A 23,110-nucleotide genomic window follows, 5' to 3' on the forward strand; every position below is an offset into this window, starting at 1 on the left:
TCGTGGAGTCAGATCACATTTTTATGATTCCCTTCGGGCTCGAGGTAGACAACCTAATGTTCCAGTTCGGGATATTTTGGCTAGACGCGATCTGGAGTTTATGAAACTCATATATGTTTACTTTAAGGATATTAACCTTAGATTGTAAGTTTGATTAACCTTGTGTTTAGTTTGTGTTTTGTACGTCTGGGGGGTTTTTTTTTTTTCAATGTTTGTTTTCAAGATGAATAGAAATAATTTCATGCTTTAGGATTAATTAAATAGTTATATCGTAAACCACATTTAAAACCTCCTTCTTCCCTTTTCTCATCCAAAAAATTGTAAATCTCCACTAACCTCGAGACGACCGCGAGTACTCGGTCCAGTTCCTTTAACTTTAAATATAAGACAGTAACAATGTATAACGCAAAGGATAACTCGGCTCTGTAAAGTTTATTCGATTGAGCCTGTACAAATAAAGTAATTACAAAAAAAAAAAAAAAGTGCTTTTAATTAGATTTATAATTTGATAATCTACAATTCCATACTGAATAGCCATTATAAGCCATTCCATTATTCATACAAAAAATTTTAGTGGTGGAGAAAACTTCCTCCACCACGAATTAGTCAAACATTGGTTTTCATCCTTTACCTATGTTCGTAACAGCTCTGATAGCGATGCATATGCTTCCACCTCGTTTGTCAGCTCAGATCAGCAAATGACGTTCGATAGAATTATTTACATCATCGTTTTGAATGATTTGCGTTATGGGGCTGAACCAATACCATATGCATTTCCATTTAGTATGACAGTCATTCTGCAGAGAGCATTACGCATTTCAACTGAAGGCCCTATCCCTTCTCATAACAAGTTTCATCCTGTATTCGAGAGGAAAATCATCTGATTTCAAAACAACCGTCATCCGGTTGCAGCTATCATTCGAAAAAGCTATTTCGGTGTTTTGTTTTGAATGGTCTGAGGTTTCATTCGATAAGAGGATGATGTTTGTGTACTGTGTGGAAGCTTCGGCGAAGCTGGAAATCAGGCTGTTCAATAAAGGCAAAACTAGCACTTTTCGCAGAGATGGCCGGGAATCCATTATCAACGTCACTTTATGCGGACTGCAGTCCGTCGCTGGTGGAAAATATGAATTGGAGAGTGTGTGAAGGATATAGTGACCTATAGTGACCATCAGGCAATCCGATATGGCATCGGCCAACGGAATCCTGTGGCAGTAGAGAGGACGAGAACTTGCGACCTGAAGTGGAAGACGAGTTGACAGAATCGTTAGGGAGAGCATGTGACACGACCATGCCAAGGAAACTGGAGCTAAATAACAGACGGCCCCCAGCTTACTGCTGCAACGAGGAAATTAGCACCCTCCACGCTAGTTGTCTCAGAGCCTGAAAACGTGTTCAGAAAGCAAGAACAGAAGCAAACAGAGAGGAACGTAGAGGAATGTTCCGAGCACATAAACGAGAAATAAAGCAGAGCAAGTCAAACAGTCAACTGGAGCTGGATCGAGAGGCTGCTGCCAACGACGTACACCGTGTCGTGATGACGAACATCAGATGTCAAGTAAGTCATGCTCGCTGAAATGTGCTTAGAGAACCTGAAAGTCATCGTGGAAGAACTTTTCCCGAAGCACAATCCAACGACCTGGCCACCTACATCGTATAGAGACGGAGAGGTAGATAACGACGAAGTCCCCAACGAGCAACTCGTAGCAGTGCCTGCTGGATACACTCGGAAATCTCTTGGAGAGGATCATCCTAAACAGACTGGTGAAATGCACGGAGAGTGAGCAAGGATTGTCGGAGAGGTAGTTCGGGTTTCGAAAAGGAATTGATGAATCTACGCGAAACTGCACCACCCAACAAACAATTTTGGCTGCAGATTAGCTTATACAGCCAAAATTCGCCTTATGCAGCTAATTTTTGCCTGTATAAGCTAAGCTGCAGCTAAAATTGTTTGTTGGGCAGTGCATGCGACACCTAGGTTTGAAATCCAAAACCACAAAAGTGATGATGTACTAAAAAATATTCCATACGATTTGACAGGTAGCAAAACGTCATTTTTATTTTATCATCATTTCCATCTGCTGGTCGACCTTAACGTAGATTCATCAATAGCAAAAGTGGATGCAATTCGGACAGTTGTCGAGAGAGCCGAGAAGGCGTCGGAACAGAAGTGGAGAGGAGATCGATATTACGCCGTGATAACGATCGACGTCAAAAATGCGTTCAACAGCTCCAGCTGGGAAGCCGACGCTACTTCCAGAACCGGGTTCTGATCTACGAACCAAATATGGGACAGAGATCGATTAGGATCACGGTGGGAATCCCACAAGGCTCCATCCTTGGTCCAACGCTCTGGAACTTGATTTAAAACGGCGGTCTAACGCTGAAGCTACCCAAAAGAGTTGAGATCGTTGGCTTTGCGGACGACGTCGTCTTACGGTAACAGGCAAGACGCTGGAATAGATCGAAATGCTGGCGACCGAGGTAGACGGTCGACGACTGTTTGGCTTCAATAGCGTAGAATACGCCTACGACAAGGCAGCGAAAGTTGATGGTGGTAGCCAGAATCTCGGGACCAAGCAGTAGCAAGAGACGGGTCCTGGCTAGTGTATTTACGTTGATAATGAGATATGGACGTTTAGCCTTGGTTGAAGCGATGAAAATTAAGCGAAATTTAAGAAAACAGTACATACCGACTCAACAAACCGTACGCAAACTTTTCGAGACGTTTGGTGTACCCTTTGTTGTAAAGAATAGTAAACATTTATCAGTTATTCCATTAATAGTGGATAAATAATGGTCAAACTTGATTTCAAAATCATTTGTATGGTTTAAATATTGAAAAAGAAAATTTCCCGATTTTTTCAGCTTCCCGTTTTTGTCAGCCTAAAATTTCAGATGGGTGGAAGTACTGTTCTTGTTCAATTTTCCATTTAGGTATTTTTCTCTCAGCTGTCTTGCAGAGAACGGCGTGATGAGTGGATCACCTTGACATTCAGCTGTGGGGTGGAAGGAGATTCGCTTCTTCAACGAGATGTTTTTGCATTGAGCTCAATTCGCACCTACCCGACTGGTGGTTTTCTATATTTATCTCGCTCTCTCATTTCAAGCTGAACAATGCATTGAATCTCTTCATCGACCTTCTCTTTCGTTAATAACTTGGTTACAGAACCATTTATTGTTGTGTCTGTCATATTGTAAGCTAGATCACGGCTTCATGGCCGTGAGGATGCAAAGAGAAATTCGACGAAGAAAATCGGCCAATGTTACTTAGGACCTAATGCATTGTTCAGCTTGATTTATGAAGAGTCGATCGGATAACATCGGGCAGGTGGGGGATGAGCTTTAAGTTAATAACGATGTCGTACCAAAGCTCATTTTCGCATCGCCTTTTGACTAGGATCGAACAATTGTTTATGAGTTCTTCTTACTCTTCCTTGGAGGCGGCTTGAGTTAAGCATCCGCTGTCAGCAGCGCCCTCCATTTTGCCTCCTTTTCGTTTCGAATTTGTAGTAGTTTTTATTTGATTAATAATTTACTTGATAAGGCTCAATCGAATTAACTTTACAGAGCCGAGGATTCTTGGTCACTATACAATACATCTTAAAACTACACACTTAGAAATAACTAATTCTACCACGTGACGGAATCCGTGTTGACATAAAAGATGAGACGTAAACAAACATGTCATGTAATATTAAGTGCTCCGAGACTGAAATGTTCGTTGCTCGACGAAATGTACGTTTGATTGAGCTATATTTCGCGTCTGTTATGACTCAAATTTATGTCAAAATTGACGCTCGTATATGTCACTCTCAGAGCACCTAAATTTACATGATTTTTTCGAAGTGTGTATAGTCAAAAGGTACAACACAATAAACAATTTATCTTCCGCTATCCAAAAAGCCTCCTCCATCAGAATAGGATTCGCTTCCAGCGGTTTCATTGTATGATAGTATCGCCAACGGGGGGCAGAGCGTTTCCATTCCAAACAATTTCATCACTCACACACTCATCACAAAACGGTTGCTTTTTACGGTCGACGAAGCATTGACCAAAAGAACTGCTGATGAAGAACAATTAGTTCTTCACACAATGGTTTCTGCCGAGTTGTCAGACGATCGCGTGACACACATCGAGAGCGGCCTGCTTCTGTCGTCAGCCGAGTGAACATTGAATTTGTAGTATATAGTAGGGCTTAGATCTAATTGTGGGCCTGCTAAGCACAATCCGCCCCGAGTGGATTTTTTCACAAAATGGAATGTTTTCACTGCAGATGACTTCTCAATGTATTTACCTTTCCGTATGTATTGTAAGAATTGCTGAAGAGAAACAAATTGTTGAGATATTGTTTAAAATCTAACACTGCTTCTTGACCCCAAACTCGACCTACGGATTCTAATTTAGGCCTTATGCATCAAACCAAACGCATAATTGACTTGTTAACTCTGAAATAATGGATTTATTTGATGTGTTCTGCTCAATAGGCCCAAAATGGGCGATTAGGCTGAAATAGTGCTCTACCCTCATACGCATAATGTTTGCCCTCGAAAATGGGCGGCTGCTGTCACCATGACGAGAGGATTCTTTAAATTCTTTTGCTAAGAGATAATGGAAATTGGTTGAAATTGACTTTTATATTTTGGTATACCTTAAAATTAAATCAATTTTAATAATTTTCGTTTTTTTTTTGTTCGCTATAAAATTTCTCAGTGGTGGAAAAATTTATCCAGTGTACCTTGAATATCTACAATGCTCCCTTATTTTTACTTCTTGTAAATATATGAAATAATCAGTAATTTAACACAGGATGTTTTAAATAGTACATTATTAGTTTTCTTTATCAAATTTCTCTAGAATTGTTTTGCCAATTTTTAGAATTCAAAAAGTTGTATGCAAATTAATGAACATATTAAGCGGTTAGGTTAAGTGATGCTCCATTTTCTTTTGACGGTTGAGACATGAGCACTAACTCTTGTCCAAGCCTTTTATGGCTTATGGCCTATGGCTATAGCGCCATTACTCGCTTTATGAAAAGAGAAGAGGGAAATGAAAAGGCAAAGGACAAAGGGAAAAGGATTATGTAAACTCTATGAACACAAGCAATATTTTTGATTTGAAATATACAATATAGAAATGCATAACGGCTGTGGTCACTACCCGAGTCTTGTCACTATTATCAAGTCATAAAAAGTAAGTAAAATGTAATCCTTTGATTACTGGAAAATCCTGATTCCCTAGTTTGAAGTTGTCACGACTAGGGTTCGGTGGTAGATCTTATACCAGTAACGCACCACAAAAAGGTGATCGCCCAACGTTACTGGTTTGAAACGATAAAAAATTACAAAATGGAACGAACTCACCAAGTTTAGCCAATTGAACCTGAAGGCTGCCTGACATGTGTTGATGTAGAAGTCTAAATTGTAAACGAAGCTTGACGACGATCAACATGAACTAGTCCGGTTTATGGTAGTTGCGCGGAATGTCTTCCGTCGATTTGAGATAAACAAATGTTCGGATGTATGTAGTCGATTTTTGATGTGCATTGGCAAGCCTTTTCGTGGTCAATAGTCAGGTTCAACGCTGCGACTCAACGAATGATGGAACTAATGATGGGACGAATGATGGGACGAATGATGGGACGAATGATGGGACGAATGATGGGACGAATGATGGGACGAATGATGAGACGAATGATGGGACGAATGATGGGACGAATGATGGGACGAATGATGGGACGCCTCGCGGAGGTTCTACAGCTTCTCAGTGGCAAATATTTAATAGGGACTGAGGAACAAGAAATTGTCTCCTGGGCCTGGTTTTGGCCAGATCAGCAACCGACTATAGATAAAAAAAAAACTCCACGGAAAAAACAAACGTCAGGTTCGATCACACGCACAGCCTACTCCTTCAGGTCATGATTATCTGAGCTTTGTAAAAAAAAAACGTAAATATTTACACTGTATGCAGCGAAGAACTGAGTGTACCCAGTTCTCAATATTTAATACGTCGCAACAAACATGGGGAAGCAGTTTTGTTATTGTATGTTTTCCGGTAGCTGATAATTTATTAACAAAATGCGAAGTGGAGGGGGGAGGGGCAGGGGCTTTAGAGGTTCAATTTACTTTTATACAATTTCGAAAATTACAAAAACAGTTTTTTTTTTCGAGCCATCATTTCAGCTTCTACTCCTTTTGCTATTTTAAAGAAAAATATGCGAGCTTTTTGCAATCTGAAATGATGCGGCTGAAAATCATGCTTTTGAATTTTTCGAAAATGCATCAAAGTAAATTTAACCTTAAAGCTGATAATCTGACGCCAAATCCTAATTTTTCTCTAAATTGGCAATATCTCCATGAAAAATCAAGGAATACATGAAAGCTATCTACTCGACACTAGTGCAAATCAATCAACCATAATCCAACGAAAACTTCCTCAACGGAAAGCAAACTTCTAAAATCAACCAAAGAAAACTTCTACCTACATTTCATTGCGGAGTTTTTGGGTCTGTTTCGATGAAGATGCAAGTGAAAACCCGTGACATATATAATTTAACCAATCCACTTGTGAACAAACTTCGGTTGCACGTCCATTAAAAACTACCATCGTTCATCTCGGTGTTCCAACTAGGTAGCTGCCGCAGAGCGCACTAGCCGGGTAAATTTCCCCCGCACGTCACCATTTCACGTTTGCGAATGCTCCAGATTTTACGAGAAGTACAAATGATAGATATCTACCTCTCTGCCACCAACAGTTTTAATGAGTTAGACATTCCTTTGACTTTTGGCTTCTGGCTCGCTGCAGGAAAATGAACGACTTTATGCATAAACTTCCCAGCGAAGGCAGACTTGTTGTTGATCATTGTCATGTAGCTTCCGCATACTTGATTTTGACAGTAGTTTAAGGAATATTAGTGAAATCTCAGAAAAAAATTTAGACAAAATTTAAGCCTTTGTGAACAGTCAAATAACTTTTGACTTATGAATCAGAATTGTAATAAAAATAATTAAACGTGAAATTTGCAATTGCTCCAACAACATTGTGACTTCGTTCCCGAGTCAACATTGGCAATGTATGTACCTACAACAACTTCAGCAAACTTCACCTAGTTCTACGAAGCCATGCATACTGCAATATTCAGATCCTATTTACGGGCTTGGGTTTATTACATTTCTCTCCTCTTTTCTCTATCTTCCTCTCTTTCTCTGTCACCCAACGAACCAACAACAACGGCCAGGACCGGCGGACTTCGAAACTGCCATCGCTGCAACGGGCTACGGCAAGTTCAACTTCCTGCTGCTGCTGGTGGCACTGCCCTGTTGCATGTGCACCGTATTTGAAACGACCACCATCTCGTACGTGCTTCCGAGTGCCGAGTGCGATCTGCATCTGTCGCTCGTCGACAAGGGAACCCTGAATGCGGTCACCTATGGGGGTAAGTACTCACAACCGTTCTAGCTTGGTCTAGCCTTGCAGTGGTATATGTTCTTAGTGCTCTTCCGAACCGAGCACGGCCAAATTGAATTTCATTCCGCGATATCCTCCCATTCATACAGCCAAATTTGCTGTGAAATCTGTAGTAAAAAAATATACAATTTACAGGTACTCGCTTTAGTTAAGAATTCGTTATATTCCAGAAGAAAATAACTAAACTCCGGTAAGAATTTGTTGAATACAGCGACGAATTTGTTCACTTTAAAAAAAATCGATGAAATCTAGAAGGAATTTGTTAAACATCAGGAGAAATACGTTAATTTTCCAAAGGTTAATTACGATACATTGAAATTAATTTAATTTAAAGAGGAATTCGAGAGGATTAGTCTAAATTCTGAGAGAAATTTGCTGAATTCTTAGAGGAAATCGTAAAATTTCCGGAGGATTCTGGTTTTCTGATTAATTCTACATTCGCTGAATACGTTGGAATTCACTGAATTCAGTGAGAAATATTTAAGTTCAAAGGGAAATACCCAAAAAGAATCCGAAAAAAATCCACTGAATTCCAAAAGGAATTCTCGGAGTTTTGAGAGCAATTAACTGAATTCCCAGGTGAATGCACTGAATACCGAGAATAATTCCAGAAGAAATACGATAATTTGATTAAATTGGAATTCATTGAATTCTGAGAGAAGTCATTACATTTAAAGAGGTTTTTACTTAATTTAGGAATTTGGTTAACCTGGACAGGAATTTGGCTAACTCGAAGAAGAAATTTAACGCGGAGAGGAATGCGCTTTACGCAGATAATAATTCGCAGAATTCCGAGACGAATTAATAAATTCCGAATGAATTCGATGAATTCCTAGACGAATAACTAAATTCCAAAAGAAATTTAGTGAATTCCGTGGGAAATTCGCTGAATTCAGAGGGGAATTCAATTAATTCCGAGAATAATTTGTTAAATTCCGAGAAGAACTCGCTGAATTCTCTGAATTCCGAAAGGAAATCGCTGAGTTCCGAGAGAAATTCGCATGAAATCCGAAAGGAATTCTCTGAATTCCGAGAGGAATTATCTGAATTCTGAGAGGAATTCTTTGAGTTCCGAGTGGAATTTGCTGAATTCCAAAAGGAATTCGTTGAATGTCTAGAGGAATTTCTAGAGGAATTCGTTGAATTCCGAGAGGAATTCTTTTAATTTTGAGAGGAATTTAATTAATTTCAAGAGGAATTCAATTAATTTTGAGAGGAATGCAATGAATTTCGAGAGGAATTCACTGAATTTCAAGTGGAATGCTGGAAAAAAATAGATAATTTCTTAATAAGATCGATGAATTCGAAGAGGAATTCTCTGAACTCCCAGAGGCATTCGCTGAATCTCCAGAGGAATTCCCTGAATTTCCAGAGGAATTCGCTGAATTCTCAAAGGAATTCACTGCATTCCCAGAGGCATTTGCAAAATTCTCAGTGGAATTTGCTAAATGCCCAGAGAAATTCACTGAATTCTCAGAGGAATTCGCTGAATATCTCGGAAGTTCTCAGAACATCGTTCACGGAACAGCACAGAATTTTGCATAAACTCACAGAACACATCAAAAGTTCTCTGAACTTCTCGAACTTTTTTGTAAATTCTCTTTTGAGAATTTCTTATATGTCCCTAGATCTTTTTAAAAGTGAGAAGTTTTGTGAAATTCCAAAAGCATCCGAAAAATTATGAAAAGTTCTCGGAACCACCAAGCTCTATGAATAACCCGAACAACTTCCGGTAGTTTCCAAGAAATTACGAGAACTCCTGAGAAGATCTATGAATTTGCGAGAGTAATTCCAAAAGTTCTGAGAACTTCAGCAATGTTCTGAGAAAATCTGAGAACTACAAAGATGATCTAAGCACTGCTGAGATGTTCCTAAAAGTTCCTAGAATTTCCAAGAACTTCCGATTAGTTTCGAGATATTCTAAGACCTAACGGGAACTTCGGTAATTCTCAGATTTTCTCGAAACTTCTCGTAAATTTACAGAAGTACTCGGAACTTCTCGAAAGTTCTTGTAAATTTTCGGAACTTCCGCGAAAATCCGAGAACTTCATCGATGTTCTGAGAACTTCCGAGAAGTTTTTTTTTAAACTTTTGGCATCTTCCGAGTAGATCTGAGATCTTCCGAGGAGTTCTGAGAGCTTTAAAAAGTTTACGAGAACTTACAAGAACTTCCAAGAATTTCCGAGAATGTCCTAGATCTTCTGGAAAGTTCTGAAAAATTCCGCTTAGTTCCTAGAAGTTCTGAAATGTTCCTAGAAGTCCTGAGAACTTCAGTTATGTTCTGATTAGCTTTGAGAACTTCCGAGATGATCCAAAAACTTCCGTGACTTTCCAGGAACTCCGAGAAGTTCCAAGCAGCTCTGAGATCTTCCGAAATGTTATGAGAAATTTTGTGAACTTCGCTGATGTTCTGAGAAATTTTGAGAATTTCCTAGAACTTGCTAGAGCTTCCACAGTTCATAATTTTCCAGAGCTTCGCGGAAGTTCTATGAACTTTTCAGAACTTTAGTGGAGGAATACACGGAATTCTTAGATAATTTTACTGAATTTTTGAGAATTTCGAAAGCAATTTACTGAATTCCGAGAAGGAATTCGCAGAATTCAGAGAGAGAATTAGGTGAATTCTCAGAGGAATTTGCTGAATTTCCAGAGGAATTTACTGAAAATCAAGAGAAATTCTCTGAATTTCGAGAGGAATTCGCTGAATTTCGAGAGGAATTCGCTGAATTCCGATAGGAATTCGCGGAATTTCTAGAATAATTCACTGGAATTCGAGAGGAATTTACGCACGAATTTGATAAATTTTAAAAGTAGTTCGATGAGGGTTCTTGATTAATTCCGCAGGAAAATAACTGGATACATTGGAATTCATTAAATTTCAAGAGGAATTCTATGAATTCCGAGAGGAATTGTTTGCTAAAGTCCCAGAAGAATTCATGGACGAATTTGTTAAATTCGAAAAGAAGTTCGATGAATTCCACAAGAAATAAGTAAATAGCCCAGAGTTTCTCGATTAACTCCGCGGCAAATTAACTGGATACATTGGAGTTCATGAAATTAACAGAGGAGTTCGTTGAATTCCGAGAGATATTCAGCGAATTCCCAAATGTATTCGTTAAATTCGGAGAGGAATTTGCTGAGTTCCAAGATGATTTCACTGAATTCTCAGAGGGATTCGCTTTGTTCCCAGATAAATTCGTTGAATTCCAATAGGAATTCGCTGATTTCGTACAGGAATTCGTTGAATTCCCAGAGGGATTCACTGAATTCCCAGACGGATTCGCTGAATTTCCTGAGAAAATAGCTGAATTCCCAGAGAAATTCGATAAATTTCCAGAGGAATTCACTGAATTCCCGGAGGAATCCGCCGAATTCTTAGAGGAATTCACAGTTCCTAGATAAAATCCCTGAATTCCTAAAGGAATTCGCTGAGGAACCAATTTGATTAAAAAAGAGGAAAGCCCCCTTCAGGGGCTTCCGGGTTTGGAGACGAACCAGCCCAAAGCTGAAAGCCTCCCTAATAAAGATAAATTAATTAATTAATTGATTAAAAAAAAAAGATCGATGAATTCTAGGAGGAATTTGTTGAATTCTATGAGAAATACTTCAATTTCCCATAAATGATCGATTAATTTCGCAGGAAATTTACTGGATATATTGGAATTCATTAAACTAAAAGAGGAGTTCACTGAATTCCCGGAAGAATTCACTGAATTCCCAGAGGAATTCCCTGAATTCTAAGAGGAATTTCCTGAATTCGCAGAGGGATTCGCTTTGTTGCCAGATAAATTCGTTGAATTCCCACAGGAATTCGCTGAATTTCCAGAGGAATTAGCTGAATTCCCAGAGGGATTCACTGAATTCCCAGAGGGATTCATTGAATTTCCAGAGGAATTAGCTGAATTCCCAGAGAAATTCGATAAATTCCCAGAGGAATTTACTGAATTCCCGGAGGAATCCGCAGAATTCTTAGAGGAATTCATAGTTCCTAGATAAAATCCCTGAATTCCTAAAGGAATTCGCTGAGGAACCAATTTGATTAAAAAAAAGATCGATGAATTCTAGGAGGAATTTGTTGAATTCTATGAGAAATACTTCAATTTCCCATGAATGATCGACTAATTTCGCAGAAATTTTACTGGATATATTGGAATTCATTAAATTAAAAGAGGAGTTCACTGAATTCCCAGAAGAATTCACTGAATTCCCAGAGGAATTCGCTGAATTCTAAGAGGAATTTCCTGAATTCGCAGAGGGATTCGCTTTGTTGTCAGATAAATTCGTTGAATTCCCATGAGAATTCGCTGAATTCCCAGAGGGATTCACTGAATTCCCAGAGGGATTCACTGAATTCCCAGAACGATTCACTGAATTTTCAGAAGTATTCATTGAATTTCCAGAGGAATTAGCTGAATTCCCAGAGAAATTCGATAAATTCCCAGAGGAATTCACTGAATTCCCGGAGGAATCCGCTGAATTCGTAGAGGAATTAACAGTTCCTAGATAAAATCCCTGAATTCCTAAAGGAATTCGCTGAGGAACCAATTTGATTAAAAAAAAAAAGATCGATGAATTCTAGGAGGAATTTGTTGAATTCTATGAGAAATACTTCAATTACCCATAAATGATCGACTAATTTCGCAGAAATTTTACTGGATATATTGGAATTCATTAAATTAAAAGAGGAGTTCACTGAATTCCCAGAAGAATTCACTGAATTCCCATAGGAATTCGCTGAATTCTAAGAGGAATTTCCTGAATTCGCAGAGGGATTCGCTTTGTTGTCAGATAAATTCGTTGAATTCCCATAGGAATTCGCTGAATTCCCAGAGGGATTCACTGAATTCCCAGAGGGATTCACTGAATTCCCAGAACGATTCACTGAATTTTCAGAAGTATTCATTGAATTTCCAGAGGAATTAGCTGAATTCCCAGAGAAATTCGATAAATTCCCAGAGGAATTCACTGAATTCCCGGAGGAATCCGCCGAATTCTTAGAGGAATTAACAGTTCCTAGATAAAATCCCTGAATTCCTAAAGGAATTCGCTGAGGAACCAATTTGATAAAAAAAAAAAAAGATCGACGAATTCTAGGGGAAATTTGTTGAATTCTATGAGAAATACTTCAATTTCCCATAAATGATCGACTAATTTCGCAGGAATTTACTGGATATATAGGAATTCATTAATTTAAAAGAGGAGTTCACTGAATTCCCAGAGGAATTCGCTGAATTCTAAGAGGAATTTCCTGAATTCGCAGAGGGATTCGCTTTGTTGCCAGATAAATTCGTTGAATTCCCACTGGAATTCGCTGAATTCCCAGAGGGATTCACTGAATTTTCAGAGGGATTCATTGAATTTCCAGAGGAATTAGCTGAATTCCAAGAGAAATTCGATAAATTCCCAGAGGAATTCACTGAATTCCCAGAGGAATTCACTGAATTTCCAGAGTAATTTGCTGTATTCCTAGAGGACAGATTTTATCCTGTATTAAGAAAACGAACGGGCTAGAAAACACTAGCTGGGAAAGAAAACCCTCTTGGCACTGTAAGGCGATTTAAGAGGATAACACACTATCTCTCCGACACCAATGAGATATCCTACCAAGGGCGTAGCCAAATTTCGAACATACACCATTTGGTCGACAGCCAGGGATTGATCGCTCTTCTGGGACTTTTTCATTTCTTTTTAATATAAAATGCTTACATTAAATCCAATTGAGTTTTCAGTTGACTCATCGTAAAATAGATTAGTTTAGTGTCATTAATATCCCTATCAAAATCCTAAATTTCCGCACCGCATAGGCCCACTCTGTGTTTTCACTGAAGGTGTTCTTAACAGCACTTCCGAGGGCACAGTTAAAACACAGAGTGTGGCTCAAAGGTACGGAAATTTTGAAATTTTAATAGGGAGATTAAAAGCATTAAACTATCTATTTTACTGAAAATGCAAATGGATTTTACGATAGCATTCTATATTAAAAAGCAATGAAAAAACCCCAAAAGAGTGATCCATCACTGCCGACAGCTTTAATGTTGCTAAGACGAGATAGAGGAGGGCGGGGGGGAGCAAGTGCCAAGGTTAGTGCAACATCCTACAAACCCACCTCTTCACAATACTAAAATGTTATGCAAATCTTCTTACGATACAAGTATTAAGTTGCGATAAGTGTTTACTGAGTAAAGTGATTTAGTGGGAGATAAATAGTTTCTCCAATTCAAATAAGAACAAGTATGCTACATCTGCCTTTCAATTTGTTGCCATAGAGCAAATCCACGCCAACTGACGAATCGATTTTATTTTGCCCTTTCCGAATTCCATAAAGCTTCGCATCATTGTAAGCTAGGGGCAAAATATTTGGACACTTAACTTGTTAGCTGACAGTTCACTCCAATACAAACTCCCACTGCGGGGTGCTAAGATGGTGAGTTTTGCTAATGTAGTTGCACTTATTTAAAATAATTCTAGGGTACCAAAATTGATGAAATTATCGATTTCGGTTCCAATTTTCAATGCAGATTACGAATATGCATTTACCTTAATACCCTTAACGAACCCAATTCGTAATCTGCATTAAAAATGGATCTGAATTCCACAATTCCATAAATTTTTGTACACTGGAACTATTTAAAATAGGTGCGATTACATTGGCAAAAAATCACCATCTTAGCGGTCTCTTTCTAAATTAAAGAACCCTATTCTTCCTGAACACAAATCAGACCTCATTGCCGCTCGCAATGGGCTCATCCTTTCAAGACGTCACCAATGAACAACATTTATCCGGAAGCAATTCAGCTTCCTTATTTTACGCTTAGCTTCCCAGTGTCGTACACAAGACAAAAACTTTCTATTTCGCCTGGTTGCATTCTGCCTTCTGATTTCTGACGCCATCGTCAGCGTTGGTGGTGGAGGCGTCAACATGGTTCCCTTATCATATTTATCACAACAACAACGACGACGACGACGACGACGATGACAAGAAACATGAAAGTAGCTTTCAACTCGTCATTCACCATATCACACCGACCGGTTCGGTTCGTTCGTTCGTTCTTGCGTTCGGTCGTTGCTATGTTATCAGATTCGAGTGAATGGGTATAAACACTACTGATGGAAATGTGGCTTATCAGAGCGTAAGATCTCTTCAGCAGGAGTGATATTGGAGCAGACATTTCTGCTATAATGTAGGTACTACGGTTCGGTGAGAAACTTCTTTGCCAAAGCAGTGAGGCGTCAGATCTGTGTGTAAAGACTTGCTAGTATTTAATTGGGTTTGGGGTGAAAATTTATTAGAATGATCCGTGAGGGATGGTTGTACATGCCACAATACAAGTCTTATCGAGGTTCTAAGGATCTCTTCAAGCCTAAATCATGGTCCATGTATTGCGATTTTTTTTTCAATTTAGGCTCAAGTGATTTTAATTTCGTCGATCTCAGATTTCGGTTTCAATTTCGCAGCCGTTTCCACTTTGGAATAGGTATATATAATTGTTGATTTCGGTGATACTTCATCTGATGTTTACTTTTAACTCCTTTATTCTTCTGCTTCCAGCTGATAGTCATAGGCGTACCCAAGTGGGACCCGGGGGGCATGGCCCCCCAAAATGACTTTGATTTGCCCTTCTGATGCTTTTCACTAAATACTTTAATGTTATCTAAGCAATTATAAAATTTATATAGACACCTCAAATTTCCTGTTGTTGTAGTTGTTACCAACAACTTGTGAAAATGGTCCGGATGGCAGGATGTTCAAGGAGGATAGTTAAGGTTAGGGTTAGTTTGCAAGCCAATGGAAAACAGCTTGAACATTTTCTCAAGTTTAAAATTGTTTTACTCTTTCTCAGTTGATTTCTGCCAAACGCTCAAGCCTCCATGCCTTTAACAAAGCTGGATGGTTAAACTGGGTTAATAAATCATTACATAGCTTTATACCGGTCCCTAGGAGGCTCTTTAACCAACGTGATCGGTAAAGAAGATTTTATAATTTGGTTTTATAAACTGCTCTAAGACTTCAAAAATTGAAAATTATGACTAGGGCTTGTGACTTCTTTTCTTCTCTAAAATGATTTAACCATCGCAAAAACAACAAAACATACAAACAGAGACATCCCTAAGCATCACCTAATTTAAATTGATTGGTGAGCGTTGTAGTAGAATAATTGTATACAGTCAGGAATCCTTATTGCCGGATTCCTTATTGCCGAGCTATCCCTTATTGCCGGATCCTTATTGCCGAGCTATCCGTGAATAAGGATACCCACAGCTTATGGGATTTTCACTAATAGGGGCTGTGGTGGATTATCTCATTTGTTTCAATATATAAAGCTATACTGTCTTGGACAAAGTTGTTGTACTGGGAAAGAATAACAAGCTTGTGTCATTGGATTCAGGTTTAATTGGGAACTACGCCGCTAGAGGCGCTTCACTTTTATGTTACTTATGACGGGCGTTATAATATATGGATCTTAGGTCCAACATAGAATATTTCGTGATCTTGGCCATAGAGAAGGTTACTCCCAAGTAACAATTCAGTAACCATTTAGCATCCACTCTGATTTATGATGGTTTTATAACGGCAATGAACAATCCATTTAGATTAAATATAGCATTTTAAAGTGTAAAACATTCCTGCTTAGTAATTCAGCTTTTTGCTGTTTTAAAAACCTTTTATAGTCTGGCAAGAAAGTCAAAAACTGTCTTGCTTTAAAAATAAATTTAAAACAGTTATGAATCCCTCCTTAAAACTGTTCTGTAATTCAAGCATAAACGTCATTAGCAATTGTTTATTAATGTCATGATAAAATACTTTATAAACGTGTTCGATCATTATAAAAGCAACCATAAAACAATTAGGTTTTGCATTAGAGAAAAAAGCATTTATTGTTGCTATTAAGCCTTTTTTAAAAGCATTATTAACTCCCTAATTATTTTGTTTACAAATTGAGCTTAAAAGATGGTTCCTCATAGTTAATAAATGCCAAATTTATGACAAGGAAATCTCGAAGTAGGATGAAAAAATAAAGTCAATTTCAGATAAATTTACTTCTTTAGAAGAACCAGCACACCACCAACGACTGACCATCGGTCGGAGAAGAGTAAAGTGAGCGGGCCCTCGAACTCATAAAACATTGTCTAAAGTTAAAAAACATACCAGCCTTCTCCAGATCTTGCGATGACAATCGAAATAACAACCGACAGCAAACCACTGAAACTGTTAGTTAGCGGAGATCAGCTGGTTTCCGATCCAAAGCAGCGATTTTATTCGCGGAAAGACTTCGAAAATTTCAGTCAATTGTACATCTCTGCATCATTGGATGGTGCACTTCTGTACACGGCGAATGAGAACAACACAAATTTGAGTTTAGTTCACTCATAATCGCCAAAAGTGCAGGAACTCAGCGATGAGTAAAATTTGTCTCATGGTTTCCTGTGGAAAACCTAAAAAATCTGCCGGAAAATGTGGAAATTGACGAAAATTTTATTCAGTCTCGGAGTAGTACCAATAGACTGAGTGAATCCAATCTTTACTTTTCTCAAATTCGGGATTTTTTCCCTGGAAAATCCTGGAAAAACCTGGGAAAACACGAGGCAAATTTACTCATCGCTGAGTTCCTGCACTTTTGACGATTATGAGTGAACTAAACTCAAATTTGTGTCGTTCTCATTCGCCGTGTAACCCTCCGGAAGAAGGGGATCTTTTTCGGGAACGATTGCGCTTCCAGCTGTTCGAAATGCGAAATGTTGTAAAACAGTATCGCAAACTATCTGAGTAACTGCTCCCAAGCCATCGGGAGAAAACCGCCTGGAAGAATCCTGGATCTCTCAGCGCAACTATCGAAAGATAAACAAACTTTGACGTTTAACTTTTTGCAGGCAACTTTGCCTCCATAAATGCTGATATAAATCTGAACGGGTTAGGATCAAACAAAATGGCTTTAGATAAATACAATTCAGCCTGCAAGTTTTCTTCATAAAAGCTATTTTAAAACCTTATTAATTTGTTAAGGAATTCTTGAAAGCAAAACAACATATCACAAATGACCCATGAAAATCAATTTTTATGCCACCGCCATGTTACAATTAGTTTGCTTGTTTTTTACAATCTTCGATTTTCAAACAACGTTTTCTTAGATATAACTATATTTCGGTAAATTTAGCAATGAGCAAACATTTAAATGCGAAAATAATAAAAAAAAAAAGTCTCAACCAAGCTCGATCTGAAGAATATATTTTGTTTTTCAATGTTAAATAATTAGTCAAATCGACGTTTTACGAGAGTGGACTTAATTTTTTCGATGTTTTCACGTACATTTCACATAAAATTTAATATGGCACTTAAAACTAGACCACTTAATGAGAACTATTGTAATAAATTTGGATATTCAACAAGATTTTTATACCATCAGTTTCAATTTTAATTATTTTGATAAGATCGGATTCATAAATCCTTTTCTATCTTGATTGATGCTTTCCTAGTGGATTCAGCATGCGGCTAGGGGAAATGGCTCGGAAAGGTTTTTTATTGTTGCTAAATAGCTTTTATTGTAGATTTCAAATGGTTCTCAATGCGTTCGTCATACAACCTTTTGCAGTAAATCAATCTTGAAGAGCTTCGAGAATACACCCTTCAGAGCCTTCTCCAGGGTGGGCCAACTAGACATATTCTAGTCTTAATAAGGTTTTGGTGGATGCATTAATGACAAAATTGCCTTGACCAGGGTTTAATGAATGTTGTTTTATAGTTGCTTTGTAGTATTACATAAAACTTAAAATGTTACTTGGGCTGTCTTCAGCAAAGTTGTTCAGGCGATCAAGTCCTTTTGGATGGTGGGCATAATAGTTTAGAACTCTCTCACTACGCAGCGCTAGTGTGCATGTGAACTTCCTATATAAACTGTATCTCGAGAACCTGGCCATATAGGACGTTGCTGTCTTGAGCAAAGTTGTTCAGGTGACCAAGTCCTTTCGGATGGTGGTCATAATATTTAAGAACTCTCTCACTACGCGGCGCTAGTGTGCACATGCACTTTTTTAATATGCTATTTCTGGAAAGCTTGTCCATATAAGATGTTGCTGTGCAATGCCCATATTGTAGGGTATTTGACAGTTTTTTCTTGAATCGATGATGGTCGTATGAGAAAGTTCTTAAATAATATGACCACCATCCGAAAGGACTTGGTCACCTGAACAACTATGCTGAAGACAGTAACGTTCTATATGGCCACATTCTCGAGATACAGTTTATATAGGAAGTTCACATGCACACTAGCGGTGCGTAGTGAGAGAGTTCTAAACCATTATGCCCACCATCCAAAAGGACTTGGTCACCTGAACAACTTTGCTGAAGACAGTAACCTTCTATATGGCCAGGATTTTGAGATACAGCTTATATAGAAATAATATAAATAATATAATATAATATAATATAATTGGAGCTTGAGCTTGAGCTTGAGCTTGAGCTTGAGCTTGATTGACCGCCCACGGTTGCTACTCTGTTACTGCCAGATCAGCTGTAATTACACAGAGAACCAATAGACGATGCTTGGGACTAGCAATCATCCTCAATGTGTAAAAACTGGTGATCTTAAATTAGGCAATACCAGCGCCGGCCGCGCCCGAACACAGGTCAAGAAAGGAATGGGAAGGATTGTGTTGACATGACACTCGCTTTGATGGAAGCCGAGAACACCTCTGCACTTCCACGAGGAATCACTGGGATGTTGGATAAGAGGGTTGGGTTTGCAGCAGGGTTCGTTTTGGTAAACGATAAGCTGAATTGATGTCCTAACGATCATATAATGCGAAGGAGCTTGGGACTAAACCCACGGTCTTCTGCTCAGTAAAGGGTGTCCACGATGAAATTGCCACACACAAAATTGATTCGCAAAATTCGAGTTTTCATCCGATTGCCATCAAATTTTCAGGGATCGAGAAATAACTATTAAACTTCATTTTACCATTTTACTCGTATTTTATTTACAGTCCATACGCAAATGCCCGCACCTTGGCCTTAACCCCGGCCATAAGATTCTGCACAACCTGTGAATCAACCGTTTTTTGCATGTAAACCCATACTTTCTTCAGTTCCTCGACTGTCTTCACTACCTTAGGTCGTTTAAAAAGGTGCTGCTTCATAATCGCCCAGTACTTCTCGATGGGGTGGAGCTCCGGAGTGTTGGGAGGGTTGAACATTTTCGGCACGAAATTGACCTTATTGTCCGCATACCACTTCAGCACGTCCTTGGAGTAGTGGTATGAGGCCAAATCCGGCCAGAAGATTGTTGGGACGTTGTGGGCCTTCAGGAGAGGAAGCAGCCGCTTCTGGAGGCACTCTTTTATGTACACCTGTCCGTTCATCGTGTCCTGGGTCACGAAAGGTGCACGCCGCTTCCCGCACGTGCAGATGGCTTGCCAAACCAGGAATTTCTTCGCAAATTTGGACATCTTCTGAGTGCGGACATGCTCCGGAACGCTGAACTTATCCTTGGCCGTGAAAAACAGGTTGCCGGGGATCTGTTTGAAGTCGGCCTTAACATATGTTTCGTCGTCCATGATGCAGCATTCAACTTTCGTCAGTATGTTGAGGTACAACTTCCTGGCACGGGTTTTGGCGGACTTGTTCTGCTTCTCGTCGCGATTAGGGGCCTTTTGTACCTTGAACGTTCGAAGCCCAGCCTTAGTTTTGGCCTTCTGGACAAAACTTCGGCTTAGGTGCAGCTTCTTAGCCACATCCCTAACGGAGGCGTTCGGATTTCGGTTGAAGGCCCCAACTACGCGGTTGTGATTTTTGGTGTTGTACGGAATACTTTTTCCTTCACTTCTGGGCTTCCGATCGGTGGTCAACCGTTCCTCGAACCGCTTAATCACTCGCGACACCGTGGAATTCGCGATTCCCAACGTTTTAGCGATGGAACGATGCGAGAGATCCTTGTTCTCGTGATGAATGCGCAAGATTTTATCACGCACGAGCTGTTCTTTCGACTCCATTTCCGCGAGTTTTGATCACAGGACTTTAAAACTTGCAGGAAGGTAAATAATGCAATATGAACTAAATCCACCCAAATTTTCATTAAATTCTACCCAACGGTTAAAAAGTTAGAGCAATTTCATAGTGTGGCAATTTCATCGTGGACACCCTGGACAACTCTGCTGCTCAGTAAGCAAAAACGTTTGCCACTAGGCAGACGAGCACCTTTTTAATCATCGAGTTGCTGTTATTACCATGTAGTCATATTAACAAATAAAACGATTGACGAATCTTGAATGTGGATGGGCCTGAGATTAGACTCATGATGTTCTGCTCAGTAAGCAAAAACGGTTGCTCTAAGGCCACCGAGCCCCTCATATCACATAATACCGTTGCTCAAATTTGTGTATCCATTCAAACCCGGAACCAACGACAACAACGAGTTTCGCAAAATACACGATACACAAGCGATTTTACCATAAATCTCTTTGATATGTAAGGACCTGGGACAGCGTGTTTCTGCTCAGTAAGCAGGCCACTGTAACCGACGATCTTTCAAATCCAAAAACTAAAAACTACGAAAAAGAACTTAGGCCCTCATTAAGTTTCACTTTCACGCGACGTTCAATGACAGGGTCCTATCCAGGATTACATCTGAAAAATCCAAATCTGGCCAACGCCCACCTAAACCTGTTCTAATCCACCTGAAATGACTAACGAATGGAAGACTTTGACTACCCAGCCATGCAATAGTCTCATTCCGTGCCTTATGGCAACTTGATGATTCTATTGCGCTCATCTTTTGGCACCACCCAGGGGAGACTTGGTCCTGTACCCAATGCTTAACTTATCTCCATTCCACTCAGCTACTCGCAATTTCTTGTGATATAGTGGGCGGAATATTATTATATGAGACAATTCAATGCAGACGTCTTTCCAAATTTGGCAGATCGACAGGTAATTGGTGAGTTATCACGATAGTTGCTATTCAACAACTCGACAACGTCCCATCGTCAACGCCTGCTATGAGAATTTCCCATTGCATACGTCATCGAGCTATCGATCAACTACCCTGGTTATCGCCTGGTACCTTATAGCACGATGCTAGGAGGCGAACCGGAAGAATCGATGAGCTACCTCTCCCCCAATATAATATAATATAATTGGATTAGTGAAAGTGAAAGAGATACTTTTATTTATTTATTTTTCAAAAAAAAAAGTAGACTAGTACAAATACATATACAAATTTTATTTTCTTACAATAGCATACAATAGCAGTAGAATTAAAAGAAAATAGCTAATTGCTAATTGTGTAACTAATTTCCTCTTCATTCCAGGAATGATCTCATCGGCCTTCCTCTGGGGCTTCCTCTCGGACATGTACGGACGGAAGCGGCTGCTGGTGTACGGCTTCTTCCTCGACGGGGCCTTCAGTGTGCTCTGCGCCATCAGCCAGAACGTGGTCGCTATTATGATCTTCAAATTCATGGGCGGATTTGTGTAAGTGCGAAATGCAAGCCTCACTGTCACTGTTTTGGAAAATTTGAATGGATTCGCTTGGTTGAAGCAATGATTCCGTACAAATTCTATATTATGCAATACTAGCGGAATTGGAAAGGACGAACCACGGTGGGGGGAAAAATACTATTTGAATAAATTTGCTGGCATCTGTCAGCGTTCACACTCGCTACAGGTCGTCCATCGTTTTCCCTTTGTTGTGGAAAAATCCTGCATCAGCAGACACACGGCGAATGAGAACTACCCAAATTTACCTAATGGTTTCCTGTGCCAGAAAATGTCAGAATTTACGAAAAATTTTACTCTGTCTAGGAGTAGTACCAATAGACTTCCTAGACAAACCTGGAAAACATGAGGCAAATTTACTCATCGCTGAGTTCCTGTACTTTATGTGATTTATGAGTTAACTAAAGTCATATTTGGGTCGCTCTCATTCGCCGTGCAGAAAGACAGACAGCGTGAAAAAAATCAAAAGGACTTCCAATCCGTTTTAGTGTTTGCATGACCGAGATTCCATTCAAATCCTAATCTCTCCGTTCCAGCATATGTGGTCCGTTCGCCGTGCTGATGGCCTATCTGTCCGAGTTCCACAGCCTGGAGCATCGATCCCGGGTGATGATACTGGTTGGCATCTACTACAGCATCGCGAATGTCCTACTGCCCTCGTTGGCCTGGATCATCATCCCGCAGGAGTGGGGCTTTACGCTGTTCGGCGGAACATTCGGTGAGTCTATTAGCTATAGCCTATAGGCTGGTTTGCGGTGGGTTCGGAGACAATATCGACAGTTTAGCGCGCTTACTTTGTTAGTTTTTTTTTATTCTGGGAGGATTAATTTCCCGTAGAACGGTGAATTTTCATATGATACTTAATTCCCCGGCCTCAAATCCAAATAGCTATGCTGATAACTCCGCAAAATTCCATGAAAGATCCGAAAATTCTAGAAACAAGCGATTTTATTTTTTTCAGAAACGGGATACCAGAGCAAAATGAGCTGAAAACTTGCACCTGCTTTATTTTCAGTCTTTAAACTAGTGTAAACAATTTTCTGAACATGTTTTGCATCATAAATATTATTTTTCAAAATGAAGTTAACAACCCTTATTTGACTCCATATTCTCCTATAATTTCCCAATAGTTTGTCAACCTATTGACTACTAAAT

At 39.4% G+C, this 23,110-nt stretch overlaps 1 protein-coding gene across 1 annotated transcript in view; it reads left to right on the forward strand.

The window, feature by feature from the left end:
- The window catches only part of LOC135699958 (synaptic vesicle glycoprotein 2B-like), an 83,583-nt gene that overhangs the window by 19,181 nt on the left and 41,292 nt on the right, over nucleotides 1-23,110 (forward strand). Inside the window, exons 2-4 of the mRNA XM_065220283.1 lie at nucleotides 7,238-7,435; nucleotides 21,769-21,931; nucleotides 22,492-22,673. Of these exons, the coding sequence (XP_065076355.1) occupies nucleotides 7,238-7,435; nucleotides 21,769-21,931; nucleotides 22,492-22,673 (543 nt within the window). The remainder of the gene's footprint in view (nucleotides 1-7,237; nucleotides 7,436-21,768; nucleotides 21,932-22,491; nucleotides 22,674-23,110) is intronic.

The sequence above is a fragment of the Ochlerotatus camptorhynchus genome, unplaced genomic scaffold, assembly GCF_037179485.1.
Source record: "Ochlerotatus camptorhynchus isolate MF236.1 unplaced genomic scaffold, CSIRO-AGI_Acam_v1.1 ptg000010l, whole genome shotgun sequence".
In the NCBI taxonomy this organism is placed as follows: Eukaryota; Metazoa; Arthropoda; class Insecta; order Diptera; family Culicidae; genus Ochlerotatus; species Ochlerotatus camptorhynchus.